Source organism: Phaethon lepturus, unplaced genomic scaffold, assembly GCF_000687285.1.
Source record: "Phaethon lepturus isolate BGI_N335 unplaced genomic scaffold, ASM68728v1 scaffold37560, whole genome shotgun sequence".
Lineage (NCBI taxonomy): Eukaryota > Metazoa > Chordata > Aves > Phaethontiformes > Phaethontidae > Phaethon > Phaethon lepturus.
In genome coordinates this window covers 19,563-34,452 of record NW_010513273.1, presented here as the reverse complement: position 1 = coordinate 34,452, position 14,890 = coordinate 19,563, and the positions used below count along the sequence as shown (strand labels likewise).

At 42.1% G+C, this 14,890-nt stretch overlaps 1 protein-coding gene across 1 annotated transcript in view; it reads right to left on the bottom strand.

Annotated features, from left to right (window-relative positions):
- Positions 1-14,890, bottom strand: part of DOCK7 (dedicator of cytokinesis 7) — a gene marked incomplete at its 5' end in the record, with an annotated part of 72,950 nt that overhangs the window by 39,629 nt on the left and 18,431 nt on the right. The window contains 8 exons of the mRNA XM_010289687.1: positions 517-677; positions 1,614-1,778; positions 3,085-3,316; positions 4,062-4,148; positions 4,411-4,512; positions 4,709-4,847; positions 5,696-5,766; positions 6,348-6,465. Of these exons, the coding sequence (XP_010287989.1) occupies positions 517-677; positions 1,614-1,778; positions 3,085-3,316; positions 4,062-4,148; positions 4,411-4,512; positions 4,709-4,847; positions 5,696-5,766; positions 6,348-6,465 (1,075 nt within the window). The remainder of the gene's footprint in view (positions 1-516; positions 678-1,613; positions 1,779-3,084; positions 3,317-4,061; positions 4,149-4,410; positions 4,513-4,708; positions 4,848-5,695; positions 5,767-6,347; positions 6,466-14,890) is intronic.

Here is a 14,890-nt window from a genome sequence, read left to right as displayed (position 1 = left end):
TTCCTGCTGTGTGCGAGAGACCTGCTCTGGACATAAGCAGTACAGAAAGCACCTGAGCAGCAGTTAGTGCTTAACACAGAGGAGAAGAGAGAGTTTTGGTTTGGGAGGTAAGAGTGGGATCATAGGCTGGCAAGGTAAGGGATGCAAGGTTTGGGAGGACATAGCAGAGCTGGTCAGAGGATACGGCTGCTGGCCATGTGAAAAGTGAGTAGTAAAACCTTTCATGTCCTACTAGTCTTGGGGAGACAAGTCCAGAAGGACTCTTGCCCTAGCCACCACACTTGTGGAAGTAACACTGCCAGGATGGTCTCCAACATGTCAGAGATCAGCATCTACTTTTAAGGAGAAGAGTTTCAGTAGTGTTATCAGCAACTGCCAGAAAAAGTCTAAGAAGGGGCCATTAGTAAGGATATCTTTTCATAGGAAAAAAAATCACAAAAACTTTCCTGTTATTTCTTTAAAGATTAAATAAAAGATGCTGAAGTTCCTGTAAGACCCTCAGAAGTGCATGCGTACCTTACTGCCAATGATTGAGCGAACTTCATCATCCGGTGAGGTGGGGGTCCCAGATATATCTGGGTTGCTGTTGTTTTTGCGGTTCAAGTTGAGGCTTGCCGGTCGGACAGCAGATCGAGCCATGGTGGCATAATGCACCGATCCCCCTAAGCCACCGGGACCTACGGTGGTGTATGAAAGAACATCCCGTTAGACCATCGATCAGAGCCTTGATCCCATGCTGCTTTACACCAGCCTGATGCAGCAAACCCTTTGGATAACCAGTAGGTCTGGCCTGTGAGGAAATCTTCCCTGTGCCTTCCCCTGCCTGGTTCTTCAAGGCAAGCAGGAGGCAGAAAGGGATGGGATTAAAACGATATTTTATCCACCGATCTCTGGGAAGCAGGAAGCTCCCTGTGGATTTAAGCAGCCAGCGTTAAGGTATGCCTTTAGCTAAAGGGATATTTTCCAGTCCTCAGACCTGAAAACCACTGAAAGGCTGGGCACAATTTTAAGTACACAACCTTCCCAACACCTCTCAAGAGATTTTCCACTCCATGCAAGAAGTAAGTGCTGTGCACAACAGTCCTTCCAAAGCCTAGTTTTCTGCGGCTGTCATTCACACCACCTCTTCCCCCATGCAGATATATCCGTTGTTCTTAGCAGGGGTGGAATTAATTTGTTTCCCTCCTGCAACCAGACATGTGCGTTCAAGGATTTCACACTCCTTTGCCAGTGTTGCAACTTTTGCTGGAACTGGATAAAAGTATAAAAGTACTAGTGAAGGAGACTGGGAAACATGACAGGCCAAGAGTATACCACATGTGTCTAACTGGCCACAGGAAACAGAACACAAAATCCAGTATTTTGCCATAATTTAACCTCATGGTCTTTCAGCAGTGATGCTGTTATTTAAGATCATCAAATAGTTAAATCTCTGACATAGCTAACTGTAATTAAACTCTTCTTGTAAATGGCTACACTGAATCATAGAGAAAGTTAATAATGGCTTGGCAGGGAACCAGCCATGCAGTTGGAGCTCAAGAGCACCTGCCAACAAGCAATTCCTGCTTGCTTTTAACAAACTGTGCCTTGAAATAAAATGAAAAAAGAGCTACCTGGCGATGGTGAGTTGGGGTAAGTATTTGGTAGGCGAAAAACATAATAAATATAGGAAGCAAGAAGGCTGTTTCTGCCATGCTGGTCTTGGTTTCCATCCAAGCTCTTGTGAAGTCTGTTTATGATTGATGCCATCGCTTCGAAAGATGCTTGGCCCAGGTTAACTGAAAGTAGTAAGTGAGGAGTTTGTTTTAGACTGCAGCAGTACCCATGAGCAAATCCTAAATGTGCATTTCATCAACCTTCTGAGAGACAAATGGTGAAGCTTGTTAAGAGTATAGCAAGCATTTCTCATGAAAAACTGAATGTGGTATTTGAACCAGGTCTAATAAACAGCTTGACAGGAAGACAGGTGTTGCAGTGATAAGCTTCCACTTTTATTAATAGCAAATTTAATAATTTAGGTCTGATTTCTGGAACCAGACCAACTTTGGTCATCAACCGCAATGGTAACAAGATCAAGTCCTTGTGTAATTGATGGATAATATCCTTTGGATATTTATCATACTTTTCACAGTTAATTATTTCCTTCATTCAAGCCATAGCCAAAATATAAACTGTATCAAAAAGAAAATTTCATTTTCTTTTGGAAAAAAATCTGTTCTAATAATGAGCGCAAAAATATACACACGGACCCAGGCAGGTATTCTAAACAAATCAGGCACGAAGAAGGCTGCAGCTGAAGACTGTAAATCTTATTTTTTTAAAAACTATATACTAACATCCTCAATGCTCCATACAGACAAAGTAAACCAACACAGAACACTTAAAGAGTGAAAGAGCTTTTAAATATAAAATAAGAATTCAAGCAAAATTCATCCCCAAAAAGATAACCTTTCTAAAATGAATGATTGCTATTTTTAAGGCAGTCTTAGTTACCTATATTCCATCATGTCCAAACTCAAGTTTCCTATGAAAAATCCCAAGTGCTATTTTAAAGACTAAGGATCTAATCCTGACTTCTACCTGAGATTTTTTGTACTGCTAGAGCATAGCCCATAACAGGGAGCAAAAGGAGGGATTATTCACACTGACAGTACCAGATCCGCAATCGCTACAGGAACATATAGCCTCTGTATCTTCTTATCTTTTCTACTTCAAGATTTTCCAAGGTGACTAGTAAGGTTGAAGTTCTTAGTTTCTGAACAGTAGTATGGAGACACCTTAGCAGGCTCCATTGCTAAGAAAATGCTGAGCATCCAACTTATGAAAGTCAGATCCCTTTCTCGTGTCTCAACTTGGACACCAAATTACTAGTCATTTGTGAAAACCTTTGTATTAAATATTGCTCTTGTGTATAACACCACTGATCTGGATGCCAGCATGTTTTATTTTGAAGATACATGGTATATTAGTGGCACTAAAATAAAGCATAAAAATAGGACTTCTTTTATTTCTACATAAATATGATAAAATTGGAAGTGTCAAACTTTCAGCTATGTAATTCTCTATAAAATTTAAATGGAATACCTATTTGGCCTGCAATGACAGGAGGTCTTACTACCAGAAGAATCAGTTTGTCAAGCAGGAGATGAAGAAATCGCACTACCGGCTCCAGTTGAGAGGAATTTAAAGCTGAAATGCTGCTCTTCAGTTCATTTTCCAAGTTGTTTTCCATAATTCTCATGTCTCCTATTCGCACAGGGAACATGTGCTCATCCAGAGCATGGACAAGTGCAAAGAACTTGTCAAGATAAGGGTCCTACACACAAGCAGAAAACCCAATAATCAGCAAGAAGCTCCAAAAGTAACTCCACCTTTAATGGATTTGTACCTCATGGACGGAGTCTCTCCCTCATTCTTCTATCTGAGCATTTAATCTCACAAAACTAGCAGAAACTCAACATCTTGGAGAGCTCTGCCCATACATCTAATTCAACTGATATCAGACAATGTTCAGAAGTTGTCATGGCAAAACTAGAGGATCCACAGATTGTGTATTCTTAGAAAAACAGACAGAAATGCACTAAAACCATGGTACTATTTACAGCACAAATAAAATACACAAAAACCATCAAAATCACATACTGGGAATTAATAAAACAGAGGTTGAAATAACTAGTCAAAATGATTGTCATCTTTCTTTTCAGATCAAAGAAAGACAGATGAAAAACATGTGGAGTTGGGAAAAGGAAAGACAAGAACATCATATGCCTGAACTGTATGCTAGACCTGTTGTATTAAACACAACAGTCTGAGGTCTGAAAACACTGTTGGCCATTCACCCCTGTGAATAAAGGCCAAACTGCTCGTATTTTTAAGCAGAACTTCTCAAGTATACTCACAGCAGAATGTGGAATAACAGGTCTGCTGGCTCAGAACTGAAAATGAGATCGTAATTTCACTACAAGTAATTACTACACTCTTCACAGGATCAACTTCAACAGCATTTCAACTGTCAAAAGACTATCAAACTCTTTATTCCAATGACTGCCCTTAACATTTACCTGAGTATGGAGGGATGATACAGCAACAACTTCTACATTGAAAACCCCTTTGTGGTTATCCACCCACTTCATTCCGGGGAGTGGAACCTGCAGGTTAACAGAAAGATGAGTGAGGATGTGACAGAAAGCAGAGCTAAGGCGCATCTAATTACAGTTGCCGTTTCTTTTCATTTTGTTGTCAGGTATCACACACGTGCCCACACACCTGTCTAAACTTAACAGTATTTAAGAAATAAATAACCTAAGAGCTAAAAATACACATGCACACACAGGCATATATGTACATATACATTCTTTCCCTTTTTCCGGAGTATTCTCCTGCTGATTTTCAGCACGAAGAACAACTCACCTCTGGAGAAAGCACTGAATAAGCCTGTGGTGGTTTTTCCAATGAAACAGGTAGGCAGAACTGGCCAGTCTTTAGCCGTCCATTTTGAAGCATCGGTATCCACTTTAAGGAGACAGAATTAACAAAAGAAAAAACAAAATCACACACTTTTTAAGGTTTTCTTGGACGTTGCAGGCTTGACTGTCAAATTCTCAAATTCTGCAACGGCGTATGAGTTGACAGTGATGCTAAATGAGTTGCAAACAAATGCATTATGAATATATCCTGTGCTGAAAAACATAAAGACTGAAAAACTCACGGTGTATCCAACTGGAGTCTCCAGGGGAGTGTTTTGTTTTTGTTGGCAACTGACGTGGTAAAAAGTAAAAAGCAGGTGGTGGTGATCGGTTAAAGTGGCTGGAAGCTTAATCTTGATTTCCTCATGAAAATCAGGCGATCTGTGCAGAGACGAGACCCTCAGCTGAGTCATCAACACAAACAGTGTGCTTTACTAGTTTATGCTTGAGACCGAATCCTTTAAGTTAAAGTGTCCGGAGGGAAGGAAGCATACGGACTATCCCAGAGGATTGAAGCTTCACTTTCGGACCACCAAGGACTGGAAAAACTTCGAGTATGCATTTACAGTCCACAAAAAATGAAAGCAGCAGCCCCCACCTCACACAGGCACTCTGAACCGCGTTGCTCCCCGCGAGCAGTGAACGCTTCCCCCGGGACGGAGACTGCCACAACCCCCAACCTGCAGGACACGATCCTCTCCCCAGTACACCTCTCCCCTGTACACCTCTCCCCGGTACACCTACAAAGACTATCGACATATTAAGGCCAGATTCAGCACTCCTGACCCCAGCTGCAATGAAATTATTTTCAAAACGAAATACTTCCAATCTGCAGCTGAAGTCTAAAAGGCTCCAGCGAAACAACGAAGCACATGCTAACATGAGCTTATGACGTAAATCCTTGTGACTACTAACTTGAAGCTTGTACTTACAGCACCTGCTGAGCTGGGCTACGTGCTCAGGATCACAGCCCCTGACACTGTGCTGATCTGTACCAGAGCAAACAAAGGCTCTGGCTCCCAGTCATCGCAAAACTCTAAGGATAGTCTCAACTGACACTGCAGTTGCTGTGAGTGCTATGCAGATAGTCATCGTTAAATAATTAACAGCAAGACAGTCACTGGTGAGTTACTAGTTACTCCACTTTGACACTGGTAAAATTTCCTTTGGGTGGAATCATAACTACCCATTTAGGGCCATGTCCTTTCACAAGCTGTTGTGTGTTTTACCTGTTGTGATATACGACAGCTGTGTATGCTTCTTTGGAAAATTCAGGACAGCTAGATTTGCCAAAGATGACCTGAAAAAAAGAAGAAAAAAACCAGACACCCCCTCCTGTAAAACTGTGCCAAGAATTTGTTCCATAATCCCACAGAGATCCCTGAGTCTGTGCAGCTGTGTACAGATACATCTGCTTGTTACATGCCCCTTCACTTATAAGCAACGCTTTACTTAGTCACTGAAGAGTTCACAATTTTAATAATCTCAGTTCCACATGCACACACGTATGGCTGAAGAACTGATGAATGTAACCACCCCTACGCAGATGTTCACCAAGTGCTGATCACTTCTGGCCCTGAACACAAGTATAACTATCACCTTTAATTTTTTTTGGCATGGAAGCAAAGATGCTATTCTAAACACAAGGGGGTCCACTGCAAACATCTCAGGTTAAAATACTAGCTACTACACTGTTACTTTGCAAACTGTATACATACGTACTCTTTGTTCTGAAATATTGTAGTTTTACATTCCTCTGAGCTTGTTATTTTGAAATGTGTTTTAATGAGGTTTTTTTAACATGGAGATTTTACGACTGCAAAGTGTACTCTGCCTTATCGGCACGCAGCATTCACACAGAGCACACAGTGCTGCCCTCACCGGCATAGCATTGCTGGGGTCCTCTCCGTACATGAATTGGACTTTTACAGTGATGTTCCTGGCAGATCCTTGGCGGTTGGCAAAGTTAAGGCTCTGAGGATAGACATAAAGAAGATTCCTGCAAGAGACAAAGGCATCAAGTGAGCATCTCCCTGTCAAAATGAGAGGGTTCACACCTTTATCAATGCTATTATTTATATCTCTGTGGAAACAGAGTGTCAAAATGAAGGGTTTGACATTCTCCATTAGCCAGATGGTCTCCTCTTCAACATAAGTGCACACCCACCCAAGCAATCTGATAATGACCCCTTACTTTAGACAGCAATAATAATAATTTTTTTAACTGCCATCATATTTTGAAATAGTTCCTGTTCATAAGGGTACTTGAAATACACATCTAAAAATTAAACAATGATTCTACAATCTAAGAAGTTCAAGTGGAAAGAAACTATATGAATAGAAAAGCATTGAGAAGTTATTTATTTGTTCAGCACAGAGTGGTGGTTTCTATTAAATACCTTTCTTCTTGTGACCTGTCCTTTTTTTTTCTATTTTTTTAAAAGCTCCTTACATCATGATGACTTCTCCTCTGAAAATGGATTAAACTAAATGGGTATCTGTACCTTCAGCAGATACGCCATCTTCGCAATGACTCAGATGGAACGGTGTCTCCAATTCCACACCTGAATACCACTCTTTGGGAAGGATGGGGATCAACTAAAATTCACATCTGAGAAGCAAGAACAGTCAGGAGCTCTGGAAAACAGCGGGGGTGGCCAGAATGAACCAGGAGTGTTTAGTTTTGAGGGAATGGTTGGGGCCACAGGTAATGACAACACTCCCAGGTACCTGCAAAGACTGAAGTAATAAAGCGATCATCACATCTGCAGGGAATATGACAGGACCTTATGTGCTGAAATTGCAGCACAGGAGCTTTAGGTTAGATGCGAGGGAAAATGTTCTGACTGTAAGGCTAGTTAAGCAGTAGAACAAATTGCCTGGTGTGAAATCTCCGTTTTCCGTTAGCTTTTGAGGACACATGAGGCAAACAGCTGTCCTGATCCGTTTGTAGACAACCTCAGTGTTCACTGGGACACTGACACCCACATTTTGGAAGCCCCTTCCAGGTCCATTTCTCCAAATCTATGATTACTTTAAAACACGCCACAGGTAATGACAACACTCCCAGGTACCTAAAGAACTGCTGCAAAGACTGAAGTAATAAAGCGATCATCACATCTGCAGGGAATATGACAGGACCTTATGTGCTGAAATTGCAGCACAGGAGCTTTAGGTTAGATGCGAGGGAAAATTTTCTGACTGTAAGGCTAGTTAAGCAGTAGAACAAATTGCCTGGTGTGAAATCTCCGTTTTCCGTTAGCTTTTGAGGACACATGAGGCAAACAGCTGTCCTGATCCGTTTGTAGACAACCTCAGTGTTCACTGGGACACTGACACCCACATTTTGGAAGCCCCTTCCAGGTCCATTTCTCCAAATCTATGATTACTTTAAAACACAACAGTGATGAGATGCAAAATTCTGCAATATTTTCCAATCTCTGAGCCCTGCTGGCTCCCTGCCAACAAAGTGCAAGTTGGATTCGCCTGTTAGCAAAACTGTCCAGTACAAGCCCCCACCTGCCCGACAAGCAAGTAATTTATACCACAGAAAGTCCTTTGCATGTTCCTATAAAGACAAAAAAGACAACAGTCCCTGAACCATTCCACTCAACATGCCCTATTAGTCAAAAGAAAAAATACCTTCTTTTGCCCCCAAACAAGTAAAAGTGTATGAATTATTACACGTCTTCGCAAAGTCAGCCTGGAGCTCCCCTGCCCGTCTCCCCCACAGCCCTGCCCACCAGACCAGCATCATTCGCCCTCGGACAATCTGGCTCCTGCGGCTCCAACAAGAGGGACGCTCACCACAGGCGACTCGGCAGCCCGATGGTTAGGGGAGAGGTTCATGTTGCTGCCTTGCATCTGCTAGAGGTAAAAGACTGGCGTGTTGCATTTTGCCCAAACATCGAAGCAACCCATTCTGTAACAAGCCCTGGCTTACAAGGCAGGAGGTAAAAGAGGTTCCCTTCCCCTCTGTGTCCCTCCGGGAACTATTCAGTGAATCTGAACACAATTTGTATGTAGTTTCCAACTGTTCCTTGTCCCAGAGAGACAACAGATGGGCACAGAAAACTGCAGGGAGGAGCACAGCAGGACAACATTTTAAGCATAATAAAGCAGCTACTACAGAGCGCTGAAAACAGTAGACTGAAAACAAAAAGACCCTTTTTTTGATTGTCGAGAGGGCAGTGATTTGGTTGCTCAGTGAAGGCACCTGGTGCCTTTTTAGATGCCATGGGTAGCCTGCACACCCGCACCGGGCTGCGGTGGGTCACCCTCCGGGAGGAGCGGCTGGAAAGGTGGGCTGCCCTGGGCGCTCTGGAATTGCGCGAGATGTCAACGCTTCAGCAAGTGAATCCCACCTGAGGACTTGGTTCTGATGGCAACTCCATTTGCCCCCCGATGCCCACGGGTGCTCCCACCCGTACAGACACATGCTGATGCTAGTCCTAAGGAATTCTCTAAGAGCCTCTGAAGGAAAAGGTACCTCCTCCAGGTCAGTGCCTACATAGAGCAGTCCAGATGTACAGCTCCAGAAGGCTATACAGGGCAGCATTATGAAGCCAGGCTCTTTTTCACCCCTCCAGGCAGAGGAATATGCTTAGCTAGCACGTGGGAATTTCTTCCCTTTCGAGTCCTTCATGGTGAATTAAGTTTTTGAATCCTATCCCCATTGGTCCCTTTGCCTAATCAACACTCTCTTACTATTTCAGAGGGGGCCTGTGCCGTTTTTGTGACTTTACTAAATTACTTTGTTCTGGCATGAATACATTTGCTCCTTGATATTCTTTTTAAAATGAAAACGTATATGAAAATTTACTCTAAAATGTACACTGCTCATAAAACTTTTATTAAGTATTATTAGTGCTTAAGAGAAGGACTTAATGTATTTGTGAAGCCAGGCTACAGGATCCCTATATTAAAGGCAGTCTTACGCTTAGGACTGATTTATGCTGAATAGCAGAAATGAGCCTAAGCCAAGCTTGCAGTTCTCCTGCAACCTCTTCTGCCAGGGCTTGGCCTCCTGGGAGCAAAGGCGACATTTCAACAGTTTGATGCCACTCTAGGAAGAGAGTGCCAGAGAATTACAAGCAGACATTACAGCCGACGTTACATGTCAGGCAGGGCTTTAGATGCATTCATAACAACAAGCACCGGAGGAAATGTGCAGGTTGTTCTCCTCTTCATTGCCTTTCAAGCCCTTGTCACGTGAAAGGCTCAGAGGGCAATTATCCCGCATTTCGTTAGGAAGAAGCTCATGTTGCTCGGGGGAGTTCAGATGCACAGATCCCACCGTAAGACGGGGGAGCGTTGGATGCTTGCTCCTGTTCAGGCAGCTTCTCTCCAGAGGGTTTCCTATTACAGGCATCATCCTGTTGTTGAGAATTTACATATAGAGAGGGGAAAAAACTCCCTGCTCGCACATCAGAATGTGACCTCAGATTAAAAATCCTATTTTACCTTACTCTATACAGGTAAAAGCTGCAGATCTTCCATAAGCACAGTTACAGGAGCCATGGAAAGAGACTTGTGGATGAAAAACCGACAGGAACATTATTAATCTCTTGAAAGAACCGATGCCCCTGTCTAACAGCCACCCTGGGAAGCTGACTTCTCAGTTTCTCCTCTGTTACTCCCTTTCCTTTGATTCATTACATCTCAAGTTATCATCTTATTATTTGTGTGCGCAAATACCTGGGCTCAGTAGACTTCGTAGGACACCAGAGGTCGTAGCCACTCAAAAAAGTGAGACGAGACCTTCCGTGCAAAGTGATGGCAGAAGCTGCCTCACTGCACGGGTGAGATGATAGGCATCAAAGTTGCTGGGCTTTTAAAGGCAGAGTGGCCTGGCACTGAATGTAGCCTTCAGAAATCAAGAGAGGACAGCCCCAGCTGTGTTACACACAAGCAAGAGGAGGGAGCAACTTTCTGGTGGGCCAGACATCGTGGTGAGGTCTCATATCGCAGTGTTCAAAGCTCTATAGCAGGCATAAAGGGAGGAGAAGGGATTGGCCATGAAAATAACACTGCAACACCAACAACCACGCTAAGCATACACTAATTAAACAAAAGGACCACTAGTCCTTATGCTTCCAGCTAACAGCTACTTCTTGATGATACTATTCACAGATTTCTATCAATAAAGGTTTCAGGCAGAAGCTTTAAACTCAAGGACTTGTATCTGGAGCTTTTATTTGCTATGCAAAATGTACGCAAAGCTTATACTATTATCTCAAACAGATCTCAATCCATAAAATGAACTGCTAAAGTGCAAAGGCTTCCCAAACCATGGAAATAATGGCACCAGGCACTCCTCTAAATATTTATATAATGTGATTGCAGCCATTTTGCAAAAATCTTCATAAAGGTATTAAAACATTAAGAGCTGATCCTAACTCTTAGAGGGAATGTTTAACTATTATGAAAATTTCCCTTCTCAGTAAAACCCAGAGACCTTTTTCGTTGCTTTATTCCTACTATAAAAATCATTTAAAGCCCATTTAATAAGGGTCACCTAGGCACATGAAAGATCTTTGGGATCATGTTTGTTATATATATTTTTTCTTGACCGGGCTAACAGCTCTCAGAGGCAGGATTCCCCCTTAGGGTTCGACAGCCCCTGAATCTTACAGTTTAATCGTACCAGAAAGTTTTATGCCCTCTGCTTTCCTGTGTCCTACTTTTCTTATGGACTCTGTGACTGTTGTGACATCTAAGGGTGGTATATTTGTAGTGAGCTTACCACTGCGTGACTTTATTGGCATCAGCATTAACATGGAAATGTGCTTGGCACCCACTCGTGCTTTTTTAATATTTGACGTCAGAGCATTTTGACTGCATTTCCCATTTGGAAAGCAAACCTTTCTAAAGGGTAGTGTCATGTCTGAGCAGTGTCCCGGCACAAGCTCCCGTAGCTTGCCGAGTTATGGTGCGCCAGCTGAGCCGCGACAACTGCAAAACAGAAACGGGCAGTGCACGGCGATACGCAGGAACTTCTCAAGCTGCAGAAACCTGGTAAAATGTCTGCTCTCCAGTTTCTTGGTTACTGCTATTTCTTGAGTAACTTCCTATGTTTTCCTGAAGACGAAGCCAAGAATAAAGATTTCTGGGGGTGATGGGGTTAGGAAGAATTCAAAGCTATTTAAGACAAAACTGAGAAAGACTTCTTGTAGGAAACAGCTAAAACAGAAAGTTATTCATTTGAAACCCTGTAAAACCAAAGCCACTCAAGTATTTTGAACGGACTGCAGAAAGTCTATACTTTTTTTTTTTTTTAAATTTTGCAACCAGTTCTTCAAGTTTTGCAGCCCAAAATCCCTGTGTCAGATGCCAGAGGCTGGACTTTGTTCCCTGTTACAGAGCAGTGTCAGGCCCAGATAAAAACCATACCTAAACTTCATCTACTCAAGTGAAACTCCAGTAAGTTTCTCCACAGAAAATGCAAATCCTTCAAAAGCATATGATTATCTTGCTTTTTCAAACATTAGAAGTGGTTAATAGGGCTATCAGGTATGATGTATCTTGGTCTACCATTCAAAGCAAAAACTATCAAACCGTTCAGAGTTGCAGTGTTAAGAACACTAACAACTTCCCATAAAGGTACAATATAAGTGCCGTAAGCGCCATCCAGATCCTGCACCTGCTTTTTTTTTTTTTCCCCACTCACTTGAACAGCTCTTCATACATTTCCACTGATGTAACCAAATCAGAAAATGCTGTAGGAATGATGACTCAATGCAAACCTTCCAGGCTGATCACCACGCTTCCACGAATAAACCTAATTGTTCTAACACTTCTAATAGATTTTTAGTAGGGTTGAGTAAATACTGATTTGATGAGTTTCTCTAGAAACTAATCTGAAAAAACTGCGGATTTTAATAGGGCATGATAGCCTTCCACTGAACAGCTTCTCATAGACTAGCACCTCATGGACATCCCTTGTGATCAACTTTGTCAAAGCTAAATCTCTGAAATAAAGCCCTATACCACGTAGATCAGAGAATTAATCATGATGAATATTCATTATCACAATAAAATTAAGAATGAATATAATGATTACCATTTGAGCCCTACTTACTAGACTTTGCTCCCACTGCTCGCCTGGAGATCTGGCAGTGGCATGAGCTCTGTGACACAGTAAGAAGTCTCAGCATTTTGCTAACCTCATAGCTGCTTGCTTACACACTGAATGTGTTCAACCAGTCAGTCTCCAGCGAGTGACTCGTGAAATTTTAACTACTTCAGAAATGCAGGAGCCATCACGTTTTCATCAACGCACCAAATATTCAGTGCAAAATAAATGATCAGCACTGAACAGACATACAAGAGCTATTAATGAACAGCCCATAACCAAACTCCTCTCTTGGCTATAGCCTTCCAGGCTCAAATAAGCTATTAAGCAAATAACTCTTCTCCACCACATGTTACATCCGCCAACAGTGAGCAGATACAGCCCAGTCTCAGCGGGCCGGGCTCAGCTAACTGTGGCTTTTCAAGATTTGTCAACAGAGAACCAGCCAGGCATTTAGTTGGCAAAGACCATTCTTTCTGCATCTTACACGTGCACATTTCTGACCTGATTTAATGCAAGCTGCAGAGAATTGAACAGATCTAGGCGAGCATTGCGGTATCTCCATGGGCCTGCACATATATCAGCCTCTTCATAGCTCTGAACGGCCGAAGTTCAGCTGAGGTATCTGAAGAGCCAGTTAACAACAAGCTGCAACTCAAACGAAGCAAAGGCTTCTCTGATCCTTGGCATCGCTACCCACCAGAGCCCAGAGCTGTCCTTGCCCTCCTGTTCCCCGACTCTTCAGACGGTGCAGCCAGAGCTGAGCCCTCGGGCCAAAATCTGCAAAACTCTCCATGTTCAGGGATTTGTAAATCACTACTTTGCTTCTTTGCTCAAGTGTTTTAAAATTATGCTTGAGAGACAATTCCTGATTGGTCACAGCCCTTTACAATGCTGAGAATTCACAATTATCAGCGTACAAGGATGAAGACCTTAAGATTGTCTGCTGCAGTGGGACACCTTGCAAGACCAGAAGTTACTGGATTGTTTTTTATGGGACAGAACTGTTGGGCTGTGAAAATGCAGTGCTGCTTCTTGGCATAGAATAGTGATTATGGTTTTTAGTTAAGGATAATTCCTACATTTGCTTCCACTCCACGCCGGCAGATTCTCTTTGAATGAATCCTCATTCTCTCCGCTGCCAGGCCTGATGATCTACATGCTCCTGCTGTTCTTCTGTACTTTGCACAGATACTCCAGTAAGTCTGATCCAGATCATACTGGTACAAGATATTGTTCACCAATTAATTGGAGATCTAAAATACTTTCATGTTATTTAATTACAGGTGGGGGGGTTACTTGCGTATTATCAACCCTTCGTCACACAGTAAGTCCAACGTATGACAGAAAAACTTCACTTTTAAAATAATATTTCTATTGATGCCTCATATCATACGTGCATATGTACATGAACAACAACAACAAAAAGTCCAGGGTTTTAAAATTCCTAAACAATTTTAAAATTCCTAAACATTCCTAAACAGTTTTAAAATTCCTAAACATACAAGAATCTAGCAAAAACCTGAAAACCCTCCAAAGTACAGACTATATTATGCATGGATTACTTTTTTGGATTGCTATGAGTGATTCCAAAAAGAAAAATACTTTTCATTCATACTGCAATACCATTCAAAAACCACACATGCTTCTATGCAGAGACTACTGCAGAACAGGACATTTATTTCAGAGTACTGGTAGACTTGCTTTATGTAGTGTGAATCTTAAACAGTAAGAATGGTAAGGTGAGAAATGTAAGCGAGGTATTATTTATCTCACCCACCTCTGGAAAGCAGCTCTTAAAAAATAAGTTTTATATAGTGTAAATTACTGCACAAACCTTAACATAGTAGAATCACATCCAGGCAATCTCTGGACCTAATTCCCTCTTTCTCACTTAATCTGAGCTAGACGACAAGTAAATCCACTGCAGCACAATGAGTTACATCAGAAAATGGTACAAGATGAGAATCAAGTTGTGTGAATCATCTGGGAATATTTTGCCCTTCCATAGCTTATCAAGGAGCTGCACAACCTGAAATACAGCGTCCAGTGCTCTTAAGTACGGTAAACCCTTCTATACTCCTGACGCAATAAAAGGAATCATACAACACAAACAAGAAGCAATTTAGGCCCTTATCAAGATTATGACCCAAAATTAATCTATTAAAAAGCACTGTGTGAAAAATACTATGTCATCAGTAACATTTTATAACAGAAGGTCTGGCAGATGGAGAAGTTCAGAACCAGTTTAATCAGCAACATGCCCGTCTCTCAGGTTTATCTTCCCAGGTATCAACCTACATTCAAGAGGGGTTACATTTGTTCAAATACACAGAGTTTAATGATCAAC